The 26683-nt window shown below is 44.8% G+C and overlaps 1 protein-coding gene across 1 annotated transcript in view; it reads left to right on the top strand.

Annotated features, from left to right (window-relative positions):
• LOC139756069 (protein turtle homolog B-like) overlaps positions 1-26683 on the top strand; it is a 176203-nt gene that overhangs the window by 107814 nt on the left and 41706 nt on the right. The window contains 6 exon segments of the mRNA XM_071675081.1: positions 3093-3365; positions 5976-6130; positions 8443-8587; positions 16220-16350; positions 22527-22686; positions 23390-23591. Coding sequence (XP_071531182.1) covers positions 3093-3365; positions 5976-6130; positions 8443-8587; positions 16220-16350; positions 22527-22686; positions 23390-23591 — 1066 coding nt within the window.

Below are 26683 nucleotides of genomic sequence, written 5' to 3'. Positions count from 1 at the left end.
CTCTCTCTCTCTCTCTCTCTCTCTCTCTCTCTCTCTCTCTCTCTCTCTCTCTCTCTCTATCTATCTATCTATCTATCTACTTCCCTCTGTATTTCCTACTGCGCGTGACTGACGAGCCGGTGAGCAATGGTACAAAGCCGGCAGCAGCTGCTTCTTGAATATATCACCCACACTGACGTGCTGCTGCTGCTGCTGCGGTGTGTGTGTGTGTGTGTGTGTGTGTGTGTGTTGGTTTGTATCCTTGTGTTGTTTTCTACTGCATCGACAATCATTTCATCATTTCGGTGTTTCGTAAATGTGTATAACTGAGTCAATAACTGTATTTGCCTATGTATCTTTCTGTCGCTTCATCATCATTCACATAGATAGATGATATGTATATATATATATATATATATATATATATATATATATATATATATATATATATATATATATATATATATATATATTCCTATATATTACAAAATGGTGCACACAGGAAAGGTTTATGGGAACTGTATGTTTAATTGTAGATATATAATTCAGTCTATTGGGGAAGACATAGTTAACCCATTTAAAGTTATAGCTTACGTTAATGGGACACGATTTACGTTTTAAAATCACAGTCAACAGAATGGAACCTGATGATGGACACTGTCCAAAAAAAAACCCGGGCTCAAATACAGACACACCAACTGTACTTTCACACTGCAATTACCTTCATCCTGTTGTTTATCAATATATATATATATATATATATATATATATATATATATATATATATATATATATATATATATATATATATATATATACATATATACATTCGATCGCCTTTTCCTGCGTTATTGATAGTAGCGACACTGAACACACGAAGGAAGAGCCTCATCTGCTCTCTAGCTGTTATGTATAATGAACTGAGACCAGAACCAACTCTACCTGCAAGTCAAGATCCACAGACATTTCCGTGGTTTCCCCAGACCACTCCATATGCCCTGGCTCTGTCCTGTTGATAGCAAGTCGCCCCCCATATACCACATCCCTCTAATTCATTCTATTCCATGTACGAGTAGATAGACAGATAGAAACAGATAGACAGACAGGCTGAGAGATACATATAGACTTGCGTGCGTATATGTATGTTTGCTGGTGAAATACTGTGGGTCAGCTTGCGCATGGCTACCTGAAGGACGCGTTACAGACCTGAGAGAAAGCAATGGATACTACCATATCATATCACCGACTGAAGTTAGTTACGTCGTCGTCATGATAAAAGTACGACGAGTTAGTTATCCCTTTCATTTATTACTAGCTGACACAACGAGGCCTTCATGGTTAACGACACCGGTACATGACAAGATTTCGGAGTATATGTATGAACTACACTCGCCCTTATGCACACACTGTACACATGATTTTTTTTTTTGCGTGTGAAGGCGGCTCTTCCTGGTATATACGCATGTATTCTTTTTCGCGTTCTTGAGCTACATCCAGACCCAGAGATGACCTGGACTGGGGTGCGTGAGTACAATGTGTGTGTGTGTCAGGGTGAAATATTCCCACCCAAGGGCCAGCAACAAGGATGCGACCAGCACATGCAGACATACGAGAGTTTAATGTTGTAACGTAAGGAGGGTACACACCTGCCCTCTAGCGGACATTTGTAAGCCTCAGCTGAGCGTTTGTTTTTCAAGCGCGCTCATACAAACACACACACACACACACACACACACACACACACACACACACACACACGCACATACACACAAACGTGTTGAACTTACAATAAAGTTCAGGTCTTGTCTATTTACGAATTCCCAAATTCTAGGAAGATTTGATGAAGATCTTCATTTTCCTTAAGTGCTTTTGAGCACAGTTAAAGATATGCATTAAAAAACCCTTTCATATCTTTTCCACATTTCAATAGACATGCACGTCTTGGAGCAATGAAGTAAGAGACTTACACACTTTAAAGCAAATCTTACAGCACTAAGAAACAGAGGTAAAGAAACCATTCAGCACATCTTCGGGTGGAAGAGGTGTAATGTGGGAGGTTGTCAAAATAAAAAGTGTAATGTTGGAGTTTCTGAGAAAATGAAAATGGTGAAAAATAAAAGAGAAAAATAACGATTGCTACAAAAAAAATAAATACAAGCACGAGCATGTGTTCAAAGGCGAGGGTTGTCCATAGATCATAATTTGCTTTGATTAGGTCACCGCCCAACTGTGACAGTGAAACAAATGTCGGCAATCAAAGGTTTGGATTGAACTAGATATGATATACACAAATTCTGGCCACATTTTCTATCATTCCGATTGCCGCTAAATTCCCCATCGAACTGAGTCAGCTGTGTGCTGATGTTGTGACGTCAGCAGTATGGATGTTGGACATCAGCAGCAGTATACATCACCAGAAGTGTTTGACAGGTCTTACTGTCAGCAATACGGACGACTATGGTCAGCAGCTGTATGTTCAGGGTAGTGGCGTCAGCAATGCAGATACCTGACGTCACCAGCAGCAGTGTGTGAGAGGAGGTGATGTCAGTAGTAATAGGGATGCATGAAGTCAGGGGTGGTGTGTGTGGGGGGGTCGATGTTAACTACCATGGATGTTTGGCGTCTGCAACAGTACGTTGAGGTGAAATTCGTCAGCTGAATGGATGTATGATGTCAGCAACAATATGTAGAGGTGGTGGTAGTGTGGTGTGATGTCGGCTTTATGGATGTCTGATGTGGGGGGAGGTAAACAGACAGGCGTGTGTAGGATGTAGGATGTATGAGAGGACTCAACTGTTGTTAACCCCCGTGAGCACGTATAGTAACAGTTGCTGTGGCTGTGTCATCTCTACTTTCTCTACACCATTGAAGGCTCCTGTTCACGGATCGAGAACAGACCTCAAATGCAATACGAAATAGCCTAAAGACAATAAAAGGTAAGGAGTGAAGTGGGGAAATATGATGCATCTGTTAGTAATGTTTGTGAGTGGCAACAGGCTCTAGGTTACAAAATAACGACGCATCTGTAGGTAATGTCTGTCAACAGGTTTTTGAAGCCGACTGTATAACCGAGTAGTGAAACCTGTGCCTCTCTTCCTCTAATTCCCCGACAGGCCGGCCACCGCCTAAGGTATCGTGGTGGAGAGGATCACACCTACTGGCCAACCGCAGCCTGGTGCTTGGAGAAGATGGCGCCCTCCTCACCTCACAAGATGCCAGCGTGGGGCTCATGACAAACGAGGTGGGCATGACCGTCAGGCACGTGAGGACAGAGCTGACCATCCCTGCCCTCTCCAGGGACTACGCCCGAGCCAACCTCACCTGTAAAGCTTCCAACAATAACATCACGGAGGCGCTCTCCACCACCATCTCCCTCGACGTCTACCGTGAGTGTCCCGGTCGTGTCTTCCTTCCTCAGTGCCCCCCCCTCACCCCATCTTTCTCATCGATGTGTGTGTGTGTGTGTGTGTGTGTGTGTGTGTGTGTGTGTGTGTGTGTGTGTGATCCTCCAATGGACTGCATCCCTCATTTTTTCTCCCCTCATGATTAGTCTCCTCAACACCTATACTCTGACGCGTCCTTCCTCTCTCTCTCCCATGACTCGCCTCATCATCTTTACGTGGAAGAGAACCCCTCGTGCTTCTCTTCCTCTCGTCTACCACTATCATCCACCTTTGGCCTCTCTCCTCGTTGTCTTGAGCAGTCTGTGTTCTCCACTCTCTATCACCTTCTCCTAAGGACGTGTCCCCAGACATGTCTTGTGCATCCTTTCCTCTTACCATCTTCGAGGTGGTGTCCCTTCCCTGTCTTAAGCTGTGTGTGTATCCCCCCTTACAGTCTTGATATGCCTAGCTTTCACTCCCCAACACCTGCGTCAGGTGTCGCTTTCCTCTCTGACACGCCCCGTCACCTCCTTACAGGGCCTGTCCTCTCACCGCCTCCGTCAGGATGTCAGTGTCTACCCCCAGCTTCACCTAACCTTCACATGCATAACAAGCATAAATCATAGGTCATGAGCGCACCCCTGGGTCACTGGACGCGATGGATGAAAGATGAAAAGGCTTTCGTGAGGGAAGACCCCCCCATGAATTAATGTCTAGGGAATGAATAAGTACACTAGGGGTCTATAGAGAAGTCCTGGGGACTATACCAGATTCAGGAGGCGAAGTCCTAGGGGGGGTCTTCGAGATTCAGGAGGTTCGTCAGGATGTCAGAGGGGAACGTCTGCGGAGAGTCAGGGGGAACGTAATGGGGAAAGGCAGGAGGAACGAACCAGAGGGAAGGATCAAGGAGTCAAGGTTATACAAAGGGAACCTCGGGCATCGGGAGGCAGGAAGGGATGAGTCAGGAGGGGGCTTAAGGAGACAGTTAGGGGCGGCCGAAGAAAAAAAAAATGGCTCAGAATCTGGAGACGAAAACGGAGAGACACTACACGAAAATCAGGGAGAAAGAGAGAGAAAATGTCAGAAGGTGTGTACGAGGGGGAATGGAAAGGAAAAAAGTCTTAAAGATGAGAGTCAAGGAAAGAAATATGGGAGAAAAGATTAGAAGGCAAGGAGGAGACAAAAGAGGAGACTCGAGAGAGAGAGAGAGAGAGAGAGAGAGAGAGAGAGAGAGAGAGAGAGAGAGAGAGAGAGAGAGAGAGAGAGAGAGAGATGGTTTATAAAAAGAGACACAGAATGTGAAATAAGGTGGGAGACACTAAATATTCATAATCAAGTAGGAATAATAAAGGGCTCGTGCCAGAACGAGACAAGAGACGCTATTACAAGGGATGTAGAGAGAGAGAGAGAGAGAGAGAGAGAGAGAGAGAGAGAGAGAGAGAGAGAGAGAGAGAGAGAGAGAGAGAGAGAGAGAGAGAGAGAGAGAGAGAGAGAGAGAGAGAGAGAGAGAGAGAGACGGGGAGACGCTACAGGAGAGACAGGCTAGGGAAGGGAGCTTAGAAGAGCGTTATGTAGATACAAATGACACCCAGGTGGGTAGCAGCAGCCCGCATTAATGAAGAGAAATTTACTTCAGGGAATCTGAGGGAAATTGTACTCACTTGAACTTCACAGGAGAGCAATTACCCCGAGGGGTCACGTGAGGGGTTCTGGCGAGGGGAGAACGAAGGGGAGGTTAGGGAAAGAGGTCATTAGCCTTACATGAGAGGTCATGCTTCAGGATTTTCATGTGTCCACTCCCAAGCTCTGCGCGGTCGACTCAAGCCAGAGAACAACAGAATCTACGCTTCACAGATTTTTCTTTCTTGACAGAAAGCCTTTCTGTATTTCATATATATATATATATATATATATATATATATATATATATATATATATATATATATATATATATATATATATATATATTCCGATGTACAGGATTCTATGAACACTTACCACTTATCCACAGCACATTAATACTGACCTGTGTGTGTACGTGTTTGGTGCGATTACCTGAATCCTGTGACGTGGCTCAGGTATATCTGCCTCTGACGTGGAGATGGTCAGGTACCCGAGTCATATATGCTAAAGGAACTGACATGGGACGAACTACGTACGATACCCCTCACTTTCCAGTCATTCCCTCCCCCCTTCCCCACCACACCACCCAAGGGTGACTGTATGAAGTTAGTTAATGAAATTCATCCCTTTTGTAGTCCCCCTTGAGTTTCCGAGTTTGGCAAATTGGTTCTCCTTTCTGGGGTTCCGGCAGCTTCGGGGAAGTGCGTTCTTGAGGAGGGGCAAAAAAAAAAAGGTAAGGTGGGTGGGTCCATCTGGGGCGTGAGGGTCCTGCAACACACTGTATTTCCTTTCCGTTCGATGACGACGCTACAGCCTCGCCTGACGGTGGTGGCTTCTCGCTCGCGGTGTTTGCCTCTCACAAGTGCAGTTCGGGATCAACGGGCAGCTTAGGATGGTATGTTTAGTCGCGCGTCTCTTAGACGGTGGCTGTTGATGTCCAGGCTAGAGCCCCACACCCACTCTCTCCCTCCCTCTCTCCCTCTACTACAGTGAGGCCGTCGGCTGTGGTGGTTAAGTCGCCAGACAACCCGCTGGTCGAGGGTCGCCCGACGAGACTGGAGTGTGTGGCCACCGGGGCCTACCCATCTGCCGTCGTCTCCTGGGAGAAGACTCAAGCGGGCAAGTCCATCATGCTTAAGTCTACGGTAAGTTGAACGTGTTCAAGTCTACGGTAAGTTGAACGTGTTAAGTCTGCGGATAATTCTACCATGTTTGCATCTAAACCTCGAATGAGGCGAGGTACTTTTTCTCTTCAATAGGATCTGCGAAGTAGAGTGGTTGAAAGCAGTACTCTAAATACACTTAAGATTAGGCTTGATACATATTTCAACTCAAGTCCACGACTTTCATTATCTGTGCCTCCTTGATCACTATGACAATTTGCAGGTTATTCTCTGTGATTTCTCTGTGTACCTTCTCACTTCTACCTCTCTGTTCTGTTTCGGATACCTTCCACTGATCACAAACAGCCTCGACAGGACCCAATGGTCTGTTGCTGTTTTAATTCCTATGTACTCCTTTGTATTCCTCTGTATGGTGATTTCCTCATGTTCGAGTCAATGGCGATTTTACGGTGACTAAATCTATGTTAAATTCATCCTTAATCGAGAGTCTGCTATCAGTCAGACACGTTTCTTTACTGCGTTAAGAGTACATACCCCGATGATGTCAACTATGGTTAAACCTTTATGCCTAAGTTTCCCACGTTTGAATCTACGATGAGCTGCACGCTTAAACCTCAGAGTGAGCTGCACTCATTTGACAGTCATGCAACTCATTACTTACGGTCAGTGTGAGTTACCGTCACTCAAAACTCCGCCAAAGTCAAAGGGCCATCTGGGTTACGATGAGACGCTAACTATCGAAAGCTACTATCTAATGTCTGTGTTCTTACTCGCACAGCATTAATCAGGAACTCGTCATACATATCTCTCTTAGTCTCTGTGCTGTGTGAACGTGTAACTGAATCAACATTATACGACCACGAAAAAATTGACGTGAATCATATACACGAAAAGGGTAAAGACTTTTCGATACACATTTGCAGCGTTGTACTTCCTGTGTCTGTAATACAGTACCTAGAAGATACATGGATCTGTTACAGTGATCCCCGGTTTTGTACCACAAGACTGAAATACCATGTGTAACAAGAGAGAGTATAGGTAATTAGGTCGTGCGAAGAAAATTATCGTATTTCCAGGGATGCAGTGTAGTACGTCCATCCTCAACATAGCAGGGCATCTGATTCACTTGAAGTATAGAGTCACAGTGAACCACAGGGATAACAGCCATCCAGTCCAGCGGTGATTTAACTGAGGTACTAGTATATAGAGACCAGGACGTGGGCAAGTTACCCAGTGAATAATAAGACCCTGTTCCTTGCGGTCACCAAGCTATATGAACACAACGTGACGGTGGTAATGCCTGCATCACTGTACGACACGACTTCTATCTTAGTCAGTCAATCAGTCAGTACGAGGCGCCATTGTGCTGCTGACGTCTCTCTTTCCTTATCCCCTGTCACGCCTCCTCCAGGAGGAGAAACCAACTTTCAGTCACGTAAATTTATTCTCTCTCTCTCTCTCTCTCTCTCTCTCTCTCTCTCTCTCTCTCTCTCTCTCTCTCTCTCTCTCTCTCTCTCTCCCTTCCGTCTCACCTCCAAAGCACGCACACATCGACGCGTTGGGGCAGCACTAGAAGGCTGATTTACTCAATCTCAAAGTTTCTAGTAAAACTACAGAAAATGTGGAACTTTTACTCAGAAAATAGTTCTCCTACGGGAATGTCCAGATCGCTTCACATATTTCGAATATCTGGTAATGAATCGGTATTCCTAACCTCCTCTTAATTGTCAAATTTCATTTGAATACAATTATGCCATTAACGAACCTTTACGCAACAACGAGAATGGAATCAAATCAGTATTTCCCCAAATGATTGGATATATATATATATATATATATATATATATATATATATATATATATATATATATATATATATATATATATATATATACACGAACTAAATGCATATGAACGCGCACCTTCAGAGAACATACAAACCTCCAACAGCCGGGACTTGACCTTATGACCCCTTCTTTCCCAAACTGAATGACGTAGAGGCTCGAGGCCTCGTCATACGCTGCCAACACATCAGCACGACGCGGTAAAAGGCCATCTTTTACCCAAGCGCTGGCATCGATCTGCCCCCTCCCATCGCGGCCACAACGTTCACCGCGAGTAACGAGCTTGTTTGTCCACCTCGTTGCCTTCAGCCATTCTAAACAGCAGGCGCCTCTCTCTCTCTCTCTCTCTCTCTCTCTCTCTCTCTCTCTCTCTCTCTCTCTCTCTCTCTCTCTCTCTCTCTCTCAGCCTCCTTAGGGGAGGCCCCAAAGCCTGACTGACTGACAGCCACCACCACGTCACTCTTGTTTCTCTTCCCTCTCCCTCAACAGTCGCGTGTGATGGGCGAGACCACGTCTTCCCACCTGAGCCTAACGCCCGAGGCGGGGGACCACGGCGCCAAGCTCACCTGTCGGGCCCACAACCCCAACATCTCCGGCCAGGGAGTCCATACCTCCACCGTCCTCCAGGTTCACTGTAAGTACCACTCATCACAAAGGCGGAGAGGGATAGGGGATGTGAGGCATCTCCTCTCGGGGGTTGGGTAGAAGGGATTGGATAGGGAGGGGGGTCGTGGGTGTCGGATTTAGGGGGACCCCCCTCTTCAATTAGCGAGAATCAGAGAGATTTCCACCAGGGGTATTAGGGAAGTATTATATAAGGGGTCAGTCAATAAGAGGATTCTATTAAGGGCTTATATACAAAAAAAAAAGTGGAGTGGGAGTTTCTATCAACGCCATTTACACACACGGAATCATTTCCCGGTGCAAGGACACTTCCTTAAAAGGGGGACGAAGATGTGTAGGTCTGGACGTACGTCTGTTCAGTGCGGTCAACAGCACGTCTTGTAAGCTGGAACGCCAGGGGTCTGCCAGCCTCCAGGACAGTGTGCAACACAGATGCAACTCCTCTTCACCGAGGCTGGACGTGTGATAGTGGCAGATCTGACGATGCAATGAGCAAGGGACATTCTCTCTCTCTCTCTCTTTTTTTGAATAGATAAGGCCATTATTACTGATGACAAAGGGTGATCTACTTAAAAAGGTCCGATGAGTCATGAGAAGCGGTCGTGAGAGACGGTCATGAGAGACGGTCATGAGAGACGTTCATGAGAGACGATCATGAGAGACGGTCATGAGAGGCGGTCATGAAAGGCGGTCATGAGAGACGATCATGAGAGAAGGTCATGAAAGGTGGTCATGAGAAACGATCATGAGAGACGGTCATGAGAGACGATCATGAGAAACGATCATGAGAGACTGTCATGAGAGACAGTCATGAGAGGCGGTCATGAGAGACGATCATGAGAGACGGTCATGAGAGACGGTCATGAGAGACAGTCATGAGAGAAGGTCATGAGAGGTGGTCATGAGAGACGGTCATGAGAGGTGGTCTGCTACTACCTAAGCTGATCACCTTGGTGTTCGCTACCTGGGTGTTTACCTAAGGATGACAGGAGGTTTAATGACTCTCAGTTTGTGTCGATATCCTGTTCATTTCACGTACGGGTGTGTGTGTGTGTGTGTGTGTGTGTGTGTGTGTGTGTGTGTGTGTGTGTGTGTGTGTGTGTGTGTGTGTGTGTAATTACCTATTAGTGATTACCTACCTGTACTGTACGGGTAGTGAGTTTTAAACCTCTGTATGCTCCCTTCATTGACCATGTCCTCTCTCAGGACATACCACTCGTCTACCACACTCGTATGATACAAGAACTTCTTTAAATCTCGTTTAACAAGTTCCTTGTCATATTTCGTGTAATGTCCTCGTTTCGTTATAACCCTACATCTTCCGAAGAGCTCTTCGCTGTCCTCCTCATCAGTCTAGTTTAAAAAACTTCAAAGGCTGTGATCAAGTCATCGCCCTCTCTTCTTCTACGGTGTACATATTAAGGCCTCTAGCCTTTCCCTATAACTTAGCTATCATAATCATGGTAGCATCTTTGCTAGTTGTTCTCTGGACCTTCTCCTAATAGCTCTCTACGCTTTTTTTTTTTTTTGATTGATTCGGTGACCAAACATAAGGGGCATATTCTATGTTTGGTCTTATGAAGGACGAATGTTGAAGATTCCTTTATCCGTGAACGTGGATGCAATTGTATCATTTCCTGGCATGGCGAGGTAGCATGTGCGCTGACATGTTAATACCGGGAATTTTCCTATGTATATATATACATTAGTGTCTCCATGACTCCCCACCACCATGAAGATTCAAACTTCTCCGGCGTATCTCTTTATGATTACAATCTATCATTATGAGTACTATTTCCATCTCCATGACGTGCATGTTTTATTGCTCCATGTACAATCTTTGTTTTTACCTTTCTCTATCCTCGATGTACATCAAGCGTAATTGAATACTCCACTGGGTGTGCGTGTGCATGTGTGTGCAATTACCTACTTGCACCGTACTGGAAGGGAGTTTTAGACTCGTTGGGCCCCATCTCTTGAACATTTCCAGCTATCATACAACCTCTGAAATTAATACATGTTGTCTGCAATAGCCATGTCCATGTGCGTATGCGTTATCATCTATCTATTATGACGTCCTATCTATCTTCGCATTTTCATCATATTTGTTTTTGAATTTCCAAAAGGCAGTCACGTTTACTTCCTGTTTGCTTCTTTTGTTTCACGGGTCCACAACTCTCTTGCATAATTTCCATCCGTGTCTTCGTGTCCTACAACCCTCCAGACACTACCTACGCTCCTGGGTCATCGAATCTCGCTTTATCTTCCCTTTTCTTAATAGCGTAAGCAGATGCAGGGCTTCCCATCTTTCTTCTTAGTTAATCCCATAAGGTTACCCTCTTGCTCAATTCCTCTCGACCGTTTCTAGTGGATATATATACACATGGCTCTTCGAGGAGGCTTGAAGGCACGAGAACCTTGAGGTATATACCAGCTTTGTCCGGTTGCATGTACGTTGTGCAAACAGAGAGATACACAGGAGTACAAATGGGATTCAAACAGCACCAGACCACTGGGTCCTATCGAGGCTGTGTGTGACAGTCGAACACATCTCACCATGCACTACTTGAAGGCAGATTTGACGAAGAGGAAGACTGAGTTTCACCTCATTCACGAACCATTCGCAGGTGATGTTTTGCTGACGAGTTTGCCATGATGTCAACATCTGAGGTTCCTTTCACAATACGACTCTCGTAATTTGCTCACCAGGATATGGTGTTCACCATCTGATCCGTTTAGACGCCCTTCCATCTTCGTTGCTTTGCATTTCGCCTGGACGAAATCTCATTAGCCACATTTCCAACCCCATCTGCATCTTCTCTACGTCTCGTAGCAGCATCTCGCAGTCTCTTTCTCTTACTTTGCAATACTTTCAGGATTTTACTTCATCAAAAAATATACTCTCGTGTCATTCCGCCTCGTCTGACAAACCATAGACAAAGTTCAGAAACAGTAGTGGCCCTGAGACTGTACCCTGACGGACCTCACAAATCACCCTCATCCATCCGTGAGGAAGGTCCCCCTTGACATGTATTACCCGTTCCCTTCCAGTTACGTATCTGTCAGACTATTTTCAGTGACCCTCCTCTGACCCCAGTTTGAACGTCCGGCTGCGTCATCACTCACCTGTGGAGGACAACATCAAAGGACCTCTGGCAGTTCAAGGATACGTGATCCCTCCACCTCACCCTTCTTTTACTGTAGTATATTTTTTTTGGCGCTCACTCACGGAGATTCAACAAATTCGTCACGGAAAATTTCTTTTTCCTTTGAATCACCGATGTCTTCCTGCTTGCTGGTTTGAGCCTTGGGAAGAATATCTATATCTGTTTCGTAATCATTTTCTGTTGTGTCTATGCACGTCAGCCCATTATGGCTGCTGTCGAAAGCCACGTCTATGCCTGTCTAAAACTCTGGTGCTACCTTCGGTCCTTCCGACATTTGTTAAAAGTTTCCTCCACTGAGGGAGATCTATACATCGCCAGTGCTTCTGCAGTGGCGTCCGAGCGCTTATCATTTCAATGGTCTGTGAATCTTGTGTGGGTCTAGTGGGTGCCTCGTGTGCCTCCTTCTATTCCACCGTGTGTGTAATCGTCTCTACTGTACCTGAAGGGAGCTTGCGTTCATGAGGCTCCGTCACCTGAACTTTCTTAACTATCATATAATGTGTTAACATTCGGATCCTGTCCATATTCATACACCACAAGTACTTAATACATCTTTTCTAACAGGTTTCTCCTTAGATTTCATGTGATGACTTCTGGTTGTTCTATACCTCGCACCATTCGCAGAACTGTTCACCGTCGACGTGATGAAATTGATTTAGAAAGCTGATAGTTGTGATCAGATCACCCCTTACTTTTCTTGCTTCCACAGTGGACAAACCTAAGGCCTCTACTGATGCCAACTTTTTCTCGCCTTACTCTGGATCTTCTTGAATGGTTATTTGCGCATATTTAAGTGTGGTGGCTACACCTGAGAAGCACATTCTACCGTTAGTCTAACATAGTATGTGAACAGCTTGCTGAATGTTTCCTAATCCGTGAGTATGAGAGGTTTTCCAATATTTGTCACCAGACACTTTTTCTCCCTACGCTATTCTCTGGTGAAAGGTTAAGGCGATACAATTTCCCAAGCCCTTCTCATGCAGGCAGAATCCTGCAGCTTGTGTGTGTGTATATATATATATATATATATATATATATATATATATATATATATATATATATATATATATATATATATATATATATATACAGAGAGAGAGAGAGAGAGAGAGAGAGAGAGAGAGAGAGAGAGAGAGAGAGAGAGAGAGAGAGAGAGAGAGAGAGAGAGAGAGAGAGAGAGAATCATCCTGAACACATGAAGAAAGTGTTGAAAGATCATTTTTTCCTGGTTGGTAGTTGTAGCTTCTTGGGACTCTGACGGCCTCCGAAGAAGCCGTTCAGAGAGAAGCCAAACAGGGATGACAGAGAACCAGGAAGAACTTGAGTCAAACATGGAACAGCTAGGAACTCATGATAAAGTTAAAGGGGACGAGGACTATGCTTAAAGACCTTGGCAGATGAGAGGCCTTTTGCCCAAACAAAGAACCAGACAACATGTTCTCCAAGGGTTCCCTAAGAATATACCATCCTTCATCGTGTCTATCCTAAAAATGACTCATTTATATGAACTTCTTTTTTTTTTCCAGGAAATCAATGGGAGCCTTTAACATGTCTGAAATGAAGTATGAATATATGGTAGAAAGAAAAGTAACTTAATATTCCTTACAACTACTTAATAAAACTAACAAACTGATATTTATCCGTATGAAAATATACATAAATACTATGAAAACACAACCACGAAAAAGAATATCAATAATAGAAAACGTTGCGTTACTAAGTTGGACAATGTAATTAAGGGTTATCTTAAGTGTTCGATGGTACAGCAGTGACACTAAATTTAGCTCGGCATTGCACTATTTAATGTATAAGGATTCTAGTATTCTTGTGTCCAATTCACTATTGCTCTGAGCTATTACTGAAAAGTTATCAGAAAGTAATTCATGGCTTTAGTGATGAGAATGTTCCGTGATCAAAGAGCGAGGTGGGTCTTGTCATGACCTGGTCTGTCTTACAGGTATTCGTTGACCAAAGTGCCTGGTAGTGCCACCAATATATCTGACATTACAATCAAGACATGAAATTCTATCAATGATATCACAGACATGAGCTCCCTGGGGAGTGGGTTATAAGTTTTAAATGTAGCTAACGTGTTTGGCATCATCTGTTAACGTGTTTGGTGCGTTGAATATTTCAGAAATGCCCTTGATAATATCTGTAATTTCATAAGGAGGTGGGTACCATTAGCTTGAGAAGAAAGGGTACTACAAACTCTCATTTATAAATGGAAGAGTGACTAGTTGGAAGAAACATGATAGATTCTGTCTACAAGTGTCTTTGGTGGAGATAACTTCGAATAAGTGTGGCACAACAGGGAAGGTAATTGAATCCCAGTCGTGTTGTGAGTGTAAGTAAACCGTGTGGTGGTTCATGTACTATTGGTATGTGGAATGGATGTGTCCAAGAAAAGCAGTGAACTATGATGTTTTATCCTAACTGTGAAGTTGATGGTTATGTGCCTTGTTATTTCAATATATCTGGGACTGTTCTATGTAGGCCTAACCCTGGCGAATGGTGTCCTTTGCCACCATGAAAGAGCATGGCTAGATTAATGCCCACCTCTGCTCTAACCCTTATGACACAAGTAAAGTACAGGTAGCAGCACATTCTATACTCATTAACGACCCATCCCATACACAGCAGTGCCAACGATAACCAACAAGTTATATAACCACCGGCAGTAAAAAACCTGAACACCCTCTTCAGGTGTACGAGATAATTTCAAAGCCCATTCACGCCCTCAGTGAATATATGTCCCGGGATTTTCGGTGGAGACAGGATCTGTACACAGCAAATATGCTCAGAGAGGAGTTTTGTGAATCTCAAGTCTTCCAGCATCATTAGAGTCCACATGTATTAGTGTCTTGATCTCTGGGTCATATACTATGTATACGAACGTATCGTCCGCACATTCAGAATACAACTCTAGCCTTAATGGAGGAATTCTGAGAGAGACGGGTTCGTACAGACTGGACGATGGTCCTGTGTTAAGTGAAGCAGCAGACAGACCTACTGACTTCTACTGAGAAGTGCAAAATAACTGGATAATTACGTGTTAAGACGCCATGTCAGCACTGCAATGTCAGACACCTCCTCCCTTCGGTGCTTCAATCTGAACTGTGTGTCCTTGGCTGGAGACGGGAACGGAGTCCCACTGCTTAATATTAAAGCCGGTGCATTAGGCCTCATTAGTGGCCCTCAGACGTGGACGTGATTGGCTTTAATCAAGAGGTCATTTTCAGAGTAAGATACCAAGTCGGGAGAGGAGAGAAAAGGCGGCCCAGCACAGTTGGCTGGGTTGAAGAGGTACTTGGTGTCTAGGGGCAGATGAAGAGAGAAAAGAAAAAGAGAGAATGGAGAGAGAGAGAGAGAGAGAGAGAGAGAGAGAGAGAGAGAGAGAGAGAGAGAGAGAGAGAGAGAGAGAGAGAGAGAGAGGGAGAGAGAGAGAGAGAGAGAGAGAGAGAGAGAGAGAGAGAGAGAGAGAGAGAGAGAGAGAGAGAGAGAGAGAGAGAATAGGATGCCAAACTAACATTATGAATGGAGGGACGCCTCACCAAGAAAATTCTCTCTCTCTCTCTCTCTCTCTCTCTCTCTCTCTCTCTCTCTCTCTCTCTCTCTCTCTCTCTGCCACTATCAGTAGAATAATTGACTTATCTGCAAATTCCCCGGCACTTTGTATTCCCCAAAATGTATTTTACCGCTGATGGTGACGATGACTAGGTGATAATGTTTGCAAATTTCATATATTCGATTTGTATTCATTTGAACCGAATTACCATCTCTCTCTCTCTCTCTCTCTCTCTCTCTCTCTCTCTCTCTCTCTCTCTCTCTCTCTCTCTCTCTCTCTCTCTCCATCATGCATGTGATACCTGACTCTGTGTGTGTGTGTGTGTGTGTGTGTGTGTGTGTGTGTGTGTAGAGGGAAGGAGAGTTCCAGTTTCGACCACAGACCATTTATTCGCTTCATGAACGCCATGAAGTAATCAGTATCTCTCTACATCAATCCATACCACCAATCAATCTATGGATTTCTCTCCTCCCTGGGCTTTCACTGAAAGAACTGAAGAGGTGACTCATTTTTTGGGGAGGGATTTCTCTCAGAACCAACATCCTGTCACGGTGGTGACGTACAGCAAATCAATTAAAGGCTGAGGGATAAATAAGGGTAAATAAGCAACCTTGATGGTCACTGTGGATCTGTGTCGACATCTCGTTAGATAGGAGGACGCGGTGAGAGGCGTGCGTGGATGGTGCGTTAATCAGAAGAACGAAGAGTAAGGGTCCAGAATGGAATCATGCATGACCAAGCTGGGGAGGTCGACGAAAGGAAATGTGTCAAACATTGTGTGTCTGTGTCTTTTAAAAGGTTACCCCCTCCAGTTACCCACCCAACCCGTCTTCAAGCTGTCTTCCGCTAATCGGGTTCATCTCTGTCTTCCGCTAATGGGTTCATCTCTGTCTTCCCCTCCATACAGTCGCGCCGCGGGTGAAACTCCGCCTCGGGGCCAACCTTGGAGGGCGACCCATCACGGAGGGCGAGGACGTTTACTTCGAGTGCGAGATCGCCTGCAACCCTCCCGCCCGGGATGTCGAGTGGCACAAAGACGTAAGTACTTTTCATCCTCACTATGTAACGTAAGATAATGGAACGAAAAGTTGGGGCTGTTAAACCAACTGGGTGGGGTGGGGATAGGCAAGCTGACGCTTAAGGAAAAAAAAATATGCGAGGTCTTTTCAAACGTTCCGTTTCTGCTTGTAAAGTTGGTAGTCACCTGAGCGATACATTATGACAAGTGGAGTTAGGAGTTTCCAGAGTTATGGAGATGCAAAAGCGTTCAGTCAAGACAAGTTGTGAGTTTTCGCGGAGTTATTACAAGCAAAGTTGTAAGTCCTCACCGAGATTTCTACATAAGCTCTCAAGGCTTTTCTTCTTTAAGTTACTAGTGAAAAATATTTCTCATTTACTAGTGATATAGTGATTAAGCTTTAAGAGCACTAAGTTACTTGCAGTATAAGTGCTAGTTCTGTTCTGCATGACATTACTCATAGCTTTGACTTCTTTTTTTTTTTGAGTTCTTACATCTTCACTACACGAAAAGCTGGAAATAGTCAAGTGATTTATGTGAGCACTTATGAAGTGCGAGCTATAGGAGAAAAAAATTTGTAAAAGCTCAACTTTATGCGAACATCGAAACACGTAAGATATATATATATATATATATATATATATATATATATATATATATATATATATATATATATATATATATATATATATATATATGTATATATATATATATATATACATGCGTATGTGGATGGGTTGGGCAATTCTTTCGTCTATTTCCTTGCGCTACCTCGCTAACGCGGGAGACAGCGACAAAGTACAATAAAAAATAAAAGACACACAAACACACACACACACACACACACACACACACACACACATATATATATATATATATATATATATATATATATATATATATATATATATATATATATATATATATATATATATATATATCACTTCTAGAAAAGGTTAGGTATTTCTGGGAGAGGAAAGTATATCATGGCCGTTCGCGGAGGTTTAAGTGTAAATTGAATTTGGGGAAGGTGGATGCCTCGGAGAAGCATTAAATCAGCGAGTGGGGATTGTCAACGGGGAGAAACGAAATTAACCCACTGTATTATCTGAGAGGAAACAAATTCATCACGCACGGCGCGCAGATCAGTCCTGGGCAACGGCGTGACTGGAACATCCGACTGGAAAGAGGATACAGGAGCTCTTTCCATGGGAAGAAATAACACCAACACGTCAGTGTACACACACTTGGGACAGCGGTACAAGTCGTTTGGCTCGGGATCTCAGAAGCGTCGGACGAAGTTCAGCTGGGGGAAAAATGTGTGTGTGTGTGCGTGTGGTTAGACGTTCTTACGACCGTGGCGGTATAATGCGTGTGTTGTCAGACGTCTACGACCGTGGCAGTATGCTGCTCCCCCCCCAGCACAGGAGCAACACTGTCGTAAAACATAAAGAGACACTCCTCGACCTCACGAGCTGGAATAAAGTTGCTGCTGGAACATGCAAGTTTGAGGGGACGATAACCTTCAAGAGTGAAGAAGACACAGTTGCTTCCATTTCTTGAGAACCACTTCTGGTTGATTCTGCTTCGGAAGAAAAACGCTCGTGGTCGTTTTCTTTAGTATTTAGTGGACGGACCGGACCAGAAACTTGATCAGATGTCCCCTCCAGCCCCCATCACCACCAGGGAGGCTTTTCCATTTTATTCCCCCCGCGACAGACGCTTCCCTTCCCCTATCTTCCTTCCGCCCGTCTGCCTCATGGAGAGAACTTAACCATTCTAGGAGGAAACCCACATCTCCGCTCCTCCTCATCCTCCTCCTCCTCCTCTTCCCTTGGATGTCTAAATCCTTTTGCGTGAATTGATGACGGTTTCAGACCCGTCATCAATATGAAAATAAGGAAACGTTCCCATAGCGGCAGGAGCAGTGGGAGTTCATCGATCACTTGATACATAGGGGCCAAGACAAGACGGGTTGGGTCGGCTGTGTGCACGATCGTGTGTAGTCTACCCAGGTGAGGGAGACGGAGTATGAATATGCAAAAGACAGGTGGGGGGGGGGATGATTTAATGAGGTTACGTTCCGGATTTATAATGGTAGACGCCCTCATTTGTTTCCTGGCCAGGGACAAGGTTTTGGATTCCATTTTATCGTTATCCAGTCCTCCTGGTTCTCTGGTCTCGATGTTATTTCATCTAACCTCTGTTCTTTCATCACCTCCATTACACTGATCTCTATAGTTCCTATTATGGACGCTTCCCTGCCACCTTACCTTCATTATGTCCTTCTGAGTAGTCTTCTACTTATCTGTCTCAACTGAATATAACCGCATTCAAACAGCAATAGACCACTGGGTCCTAACGAGGCTGTTTGTGATAGTGGGAGAGATCAGAAAGTCATCGGTTCATGTAAGAAGATTAGAAAAGCTTACAGATCTTTCAAAGACAATTAAGCTTATCGTCTAGCTTTGGAGGTCCTTGTTCGACGTGCTCTCATCCAACTCTTTCTTCGTCACGGTCAAATCTATTATCCATCGCCTTCACTTTAACTGTACCTTCCTCAGTGGTATTTTCATTTCGTCGTTTAACCTACTCACATCTCAATGGATTGTAACCTACCAGTGTCATCTTTGCACAGAGTCTATGTTTCGGGTACACAGAGTCACATGGCCCATTCAAACAATCCATGATGGGAAGAATGACTGATGAAAGCAATGCACAGTGGTGTTCGTAATACATAAATCCTCAAAGGAATCTGTAGGAATATACAATCATGACGGAGACGAAACAGTCAGGACGGCACAAGAAGTAGTAAAATACCCACCTCTCAGATCTGGTCAAGAGCTAAGAGGATTTCAGTTACGAGACACTGGGAGTAAGTTAAATGGACACCCATGATAACAGCTAGTCATGGAGAGACAGATGTATACAAGATAATTTCCTACACCAGCATGACGATGAATTATACTACGATCAGAGTGACCTGTATACCATCATTACTAAATCTCATCTTCACACATAGTAACACGGAAATTTCAGAGTCTAATATGTGATACAGCAATTACCATGCATATGGACACGATGGAGAAGTTTGAAAAGACCTTCAACCAGACCGGGTATCACATAAGACACAAATAACATTCACTCCCAATACAAATTCCAGCACAAAGGCTATGATCAAACAACCTGTCCTCGAAACACTTACCGGCATCACTATTAGACAGGTACAAGCACCTGTTAGTATCTTCTAAGAAACAATTCACTCGACCGCAAAATACGCTTCATCTGCACAGTTATCCATCCTCTCAAAAGCAATTATAACAAGACTGCAAACCACACACAACAGAGCGCTTAGAACAATCACCGGCTGCCTAGCCATCACAAGCATTCAACCTGCAATTATCCAGGACAGCCTTATTTCAATACGCTCGGCAATCCGTTCTCTGCAACAGCATTAGATCCTCTTCCACTCGGGTTAATCCACACTACCAACCCCCCCCCAGGGACGATGTAGAAAGCTTACCTCAGCTTCAAACTTCATCAACCTATACATACAAGTCACTAGCAAAACAAATGCAGATAACACAAGCATCGAACACCCGGGACTCGCACCCCAGGCTTGAACTTTGAGTCGCCAGACCCTAAATGACGCCCCCAAGAGCCTGTTCGAGTTAGGCCGTCGTCTCCGCTCTGGACACCACCTTACCCTCCAACGTCATAAACACGGGTTCAACATATCACAAGACCCTTGACGTTCAAGGTGGAACTTGGGTGGTGAAGACACTAACCACTTGCTCCTCAAACTGTCCTGCGCTGACCCAACCCAGCCATGCATCCGACATCATCATACTTTCCGACCTGGTGGACGTGGCCTGCATCCTGAGCGCTACAGGACAGGAATGTAGGGGATGTACAGGGTTGATTCATACAGAATGTGACGGGGAAAGAGGAACAACTAGGCAGTCATGGTGTCTAGTGCCAGAGCGGTCCCCAGGCACCATGTGTGGCTGACGGACCACGCGAGCCGCCTACTGTATGATACATGCGAGTTGTGGCCCACTGGGCGACACAGCCAGGCCACCGACCCCTTCTAACACAGATGGGATGCAGGCCTTTGTGTGACACAGCAGGAACCATAACCAACCGTAAGACACAGCCAAACCATCGCCCACTAGACGACACAGTCTACAGCAGGCCACCGCCCACTGTGCGACACAGCCGGGCTGCCACCACCCACAGAACGACACAGCTGTACCGCCGCCCGCCGCCCAGCCTACAATACAGCCGTGTGTCATTAAAAATCCATATCATGCGGGCGACTGGTCGCTTGTTTCCACGTCGACCAGTCCATCTGTTTTCCTACCATTCCGCCGCCGTCCCTTCTACCCCACCACCGTCTCTCCTACCCCATGACTGTTTCTCACACCCAATCACTGTCTCTCCTACCCCATCACTGTCTCTCTTACCCCATCACTTTCCCTTCTATTCCAACACCGTCCCCTCTACCTCACCACCGTCTCTTCTACGCCATTACTGTCTCTCCTACCCAATCACCGTCTCTTCTACCCCACCACCGTCTCTTCCATACTAATGTTTCTGCTACCCAAATACTGTCTTCTCTAACTCACCACAGTCTTTCATACACCACGACTGTCTCCTCTGCTGTACTACCATCTTCTCAACCCCTCACCGTCCCTTCTATCACACCACAGCCTCTTCTAACCGACAACTGTCTCTTCTAACCCCCCCCCCCCCCACAGTCTCTTCTACCCCACTACTGTCACCAATATCACACCAGAGTCTCTTATACTTTACCTCTGTCTCTTTAAACCCATCACTGTCTCCTCCATCCCATGACTGTCTCTCTTACCCCACTACTGTCAGCCTTACGCCAACACTGTCTCCAGTATTCCATTACTGTCTCTTTTTCTCCAGTAAGTACTCACCTTACCTTCGCCCTATCATCATCTCTTCCTGCTTTACTATCTCTTACTACCAACGTCTTCCAGTCTACCTGTCTCTCGTTCTACAGTCTCCCACTTCCTCCCATTGTCTTCCTTTCAACCAACATCTCGCTCCACCACACTGTCTCTCCACCCTCCAACACTGTCCCTCTTTCCCCCCGTTCCCCAACAGTCTATCACTCCTCTGCTGTCTCGCCTATGCTCCAACACACCACCCTCGACCCACCTAAGCCTTTCAAATCAAAGCTGGTGCCCATCATGGTAGCGTAAATCCCTCGTAAAGTGACTGCCTGTAAAAGGTACTCCTCGAAAGCTAACATCCGAACTCCATGAATCAGGTCGTGGTGTTCTGACTACATGGTGTGTATGCGAAGTCGTTCAGTCACTGGCCCCCTAAGGACGATGGCTTGTTCTCAGACGATGCTGAAGCGATTTCGCTGCAGAGAAGGTTCATTCGTCACATTGACCCAAGGTCGATGGTTCGTTCTCATGTGTATATGTTAGTGAAGCTGTGCTACCGCAGGAAATGTTACTCCATCATATAATCTTGTGTAAGCGTAGATTTAAACAGCTTTTGTTTTTACGGTTCTCTCATCTGTCTAAAGGTCGATTATCATCAAATATGAAATGGAGTCTTCACGTTGATTAAGAGCAAGGTTCTTATCCATTCTTTATGAGCATTTTCTATTCCATTCGTATGAATTACAATCGAACGATTCTTTTTTTTTTCTTGGGGGAGAGGGGGCATGAACCTTCAGTCAAATCCTCCGAGATATTTGCTATTACTTAATCAATTGATTACTTGATTAAGAGTGTTGTCACTGCATACAAATGATGTGACATAGGTAAATTACAGACTGAAATTGGGATTCGTTCTGGCATGCAGAAACTGCAGATGATTAAAACATGACCTAAATTTTGGTTAGGGAAAACATAACATCCACCGTGAAAATGCTCCCCAAAATCCACTGTGAAAAGGCTAACGTAAATCCACTGTGAAAAAGCTACTATAATCCACTATTAAAAGACTCCTGGTGTGCCCAATGACCAGAGATATTAACAGTGTAATAATTACCAAAATTCACATACCTGATCATCCTATTCTCTCTGTACATTTCTTGCTCCCTCTGGCCATGTGTACTGCATCTTACTGAGTTCAAAAGCATGGTCTTATCCGACCTCCAAGTGACCTGACAACCCTGACCACTTCTCCCTCTCTCACACACCTGCAGGGTCAGCTGGTGCACCCTAGCAGGAAGATGGGCATCATCGTGTCCCAGAAGAACCTGGTTCTTCAGATGGTGCGTCGCACCTCAGCCGGGAACTATACATGCACGGCCACCAACTCCCTGGGCACCACCGTCAGTAATACCGTCCCTCTCTCCATACGCTGTGAGTACTAGTAACCCCAAAGAGCGTGTGCTCCCTAGACCTTAGCTGTGGTTAGTATACGCAAGTCCCTTCAGCCGCACACAAGTGTAAGTATATCGTGTCAACAATGTTGTGATCGTTAAGTGTTAAGTACCTGGTACAATCGACTCCATGATTAAGAATGAGAGCCAGTGTGTTTATAAGTAAGTATTTGGGTAACCTTTGTTCATGCTTCACAAACGTTACGTTCCTGTTGATGGTCCTAAAGTGTAAGTGTGTGTGATGGACCTCTCGTTAAGTAACCTTAAACATACAGGTAAGTACTGATAGTTCTAACAATCTATAAGTGTTACTTCTCTTCATTTTCCATAATTATGAGTAAATGATAACTATCTCTGATTATTACAAGTAGATACAACTGTCTGATAATCCCACAGTATCTACATTCAGTCTGGGAGCACCAGTCGTGATCTGCATTTCTGTGCTTAATGTCTACGTCTAGTGTACGTGTGTGTATGTTGGGATGGTGAGTAGAGTGGAGGAGGGAGGCTTCGTATGTGATTCTTTTTGTCTCTGTTTAAGCGTTGATGAATCCTTTTAAGCTGAGGTGTGTGTGCGTGTGTGTGTACTCTTCTCTATGCTCTGTGTGCCTCTAACTGCCCATAACTCGTCCTCTGCCCACAACTCGTCCTCACCTCCCTCCCACTCGCCTGCCCCCCCTCAGACCTGCCAGTGTGTGTGAACGGCTCGCAGACCGTAGCGGTGGCGGAGGGTGAGGACATCCGCTTGACGTGCCGCGTGGACGCCCAGCCCGACGACGACCTGCGGTTCACCTGGTACTTCAACAACACCCTCGACACCATCGAGGTGGAGAGGCATCGCGTCCAGGTGCGCCGGGGTCACAGCTTCCTCGACTACACTCCAAGGTATGTGTTATACACTCTTATGTTAGCCATCCTGACCGTGACGTATTCACGGGCCGCCCGCCCCGCCCAGGATCGAGCCCGCGTAGGTTCGAATCTTGGTTGCGGCAGTCGGTCCACAGTCAACCCAGCTGTTCATCCACCCTAGGGGATGGTCAATAAAATGGGTACCTGGCTCAGGCTAGGGTATATATGTGACGGCCTCTCATCCTTGACCATTTGAAGCGTAATGTAACGTCTTGCATTCTAACCGTTACGGCGTAATATAACGTCGAACCCTCACCGTTACGAATATAACGTCTCGCCCTCCTCACCGTTACGAAGTAGCATAACGTCTTTCCTCCTCACCGTTACGATGTGCGAGGAGTCGCAGATGAGCTCACTCACTCCTGTATTCACGCACATTTGCATACGCACTGACAAATGGCGATGGAGTAGAACTGTACCACCTCGAACACGCAAGCGCAACGAAACACTGCAGACGAACACTATGTAAGGAGTTTCCACCCACACCATACTCAGTACCGAACATTTTCTTAATAACACGGCCAGAAGAGAGACTCTACGTCAGAGAGGGAACTAATTACCCTTTCGTAAAATGTCAGGCACTCGTCGAGGGCCTGTCACCAGTCGTTCACCGCGGCAATGAATAATGTCACGGTGGCCTGTGGTGTTACGGACCCTCATCGTGGCCTGTGGCGTCACGGACCCGTGTTGCCTCAGAGGATTAAGGTCGTACCCAGAGAACGGGAGTTGCTGCTGTTGTTGTTGTTCCGTCTCATAATTCGGGCAATGACACGTATCTGAGTTGCTCTTTTGTGTGTGTGTGTGTGTGTGTGTGTGTGTGTGTGTGTGTGTGTGTCTGTGTGTGTGTGTGTGTGTGTGTGTGTGTGTCTGTGTCTGTGTGTGTGTGGAGTACACTTTCGTCAAGCAACTCCACACTCCAAAGGAGTCCATCGTTTCCTACTTCTGACTACAGCAGCGTTGAAGCAGCTGCAAGAGCTTATTAATTAATAAAGTGGTCCTCTCTCTCTCTCTCTCTCTCTCTCTCTCTCTCTCTCTCTCTCTCTCTCTCTCTCTCTCTCTCTCTCTCTCTCTCTCTCTCTCTCTGTATATATATATATATATGATTTTCACTTAATCGCCGTCTCCCTCGTTATCGAGGTAGCGCAAGGAAACCAACGAGGAATGGCCCAACCCACCCACATACACATGCACATACATAAACGCCCACACACGCACACATACATGCATATACATACACAGACGTATACATACATACACATGTACATATTCATACCTGCTGCCTTCATCCATTCCCGTCGCCACCTCGCCACATATGAAATAGCATCCTCACCTCCACCATATCATATATATATATATATATATATATATATATATATATATATATATATATATATATATATATATATATATATTGTGAAAAAACAAAATAGTTACGTCCACCTGTAATAACAAACACTTGATACACCACCTGATAAGTATTGACGAACAAGTTTGATGAAAACCTTCGATATCTCAACCCACTCTACGCATAAAAGAAAATTCTGGGTTTGATTTCATATTTGATAGAATAAAGAAAAAAAAGGGTGATGTAATTCTGTCTACATCACAATTTTTTTCAACTCAAAAAGTGATATTTCTTAAAAAAAAATATTCTATTGTTACTTATGACATTTTCTTGTACTGTTGTAACTCACTAACGTATCTTCAACAACTCTACTTTTCACTCTGGAAACATGATGCTAGGATCAAGTCTGAGGGCACACATACGGCGCTTCAGTGTACAAAGCAAACGTTAACCAGCTCATCTGCATATTCATTAATATTAAAACCAAGATGTAAATTCTTGGTGAAAGAGTTGAGACGTTTAACAGTTTCCAAAAAGCCCGTTTTTGAACGGAAAGCAAAGAGGAGACATCCAGGCAGAGACGACGTCCAGAGACGACGGATCGCGATGATGAGGGATATCTTTATGGCACCACCCCATGAGCAGCGTGGCCCTCGACGCTCATCATCCATCAAGACGGGGATATAGCACCCTTGATACGCGTGGCGGCCAGCAGAAGTTATTAGCTCCTCGCCCTCTCGTGGATGGGTCACTTTCTCTGACCATCTTCCTCTTTATGAAACATGCAAATTGCTTCCGTCATCCACTCACTCACTCACTCACTCACTCACCTCGGATGATGGGTTGTGCTTACGTTGCGCGAGGAGACGAATCAGTCGAGGGAACGCTTCATCACACTCGTTTTCAACCCCCTCACAAAAATATATGAATATTTAGATGGTACTGAGCATCGACCCACCCAAGGTCCTCTTTAAGGTTACAGGAGCGAGGGGCGCAACAGACCCTTTTTGGATTTGTTGGGAAGGGAGGGTTAGATCCGTGATCTACCGCCGATAATTCTGTCTCTTGCATCTGGATCCTTTTATTCCTGATCAAGAAACTTTATCTGTGAGGGTAGGGTTTGTTCCTGAGTTGATGTCACATAGTATCTATCGAAAGGCAGGGTATGTTCATGGGTGGATGCCACATGGTATCTGAAGGCATCGCATGGTTCTTGGGTGGATATCATCAAGTAGCTTTAGGTAAAGCATATTCTAGGGTGTATGTCAAAAGGTAAGGTATGCTCTTAGTGGATGTCACATAATAGTTGCCCCATTCGAACTCATGACAGAGTGGTTCCCGAATGGCGTTACAGCACATGTATCTTTTTGAAGTCAATGGCCCATTATTTTCAAGAAATGACTTGACATATGACTGAAAAACACAACCTTTTAGAGTCTAAATGCTGAGGAACACTTTTCAACAGATTATCATCAACATTGGAAAAAATTATTTTGTACTTAAAACTTCCTTGTTTAAGCAACAAATTAATCAATGTTTTCTCCAAAACCTCCCTCATGTTAGCTATGGTTCCCATCTTTTTTGAGGTGATGGCCCTAATATAGATTATATGAACATGTAACCACCTCTTGTTTTGTTAACCAGTACAATCCGTACATTTGGGTATATATATATATGTATATATATATATATATATATATATATATATATATATATATATATA

Source organism: Panulirus ornatus, chromosome 20, assembly GCF_036320965.1.
Source record: "Panulirus ornatus isolate Po-2019 chromosome 20, ASM3632096v1, whole genome shotgun sequence".
NCBI classification, from domain to species: domain Eukaryota; kingdom Metazoa; phylum Arthropoda; class Malacostraca; order Decapoda; family Palinuridae; genus Panulirus; species Panulirus ornatus.
This window is presented reverse-complemented; position numbering and strand designations above follow the sequence as displayed.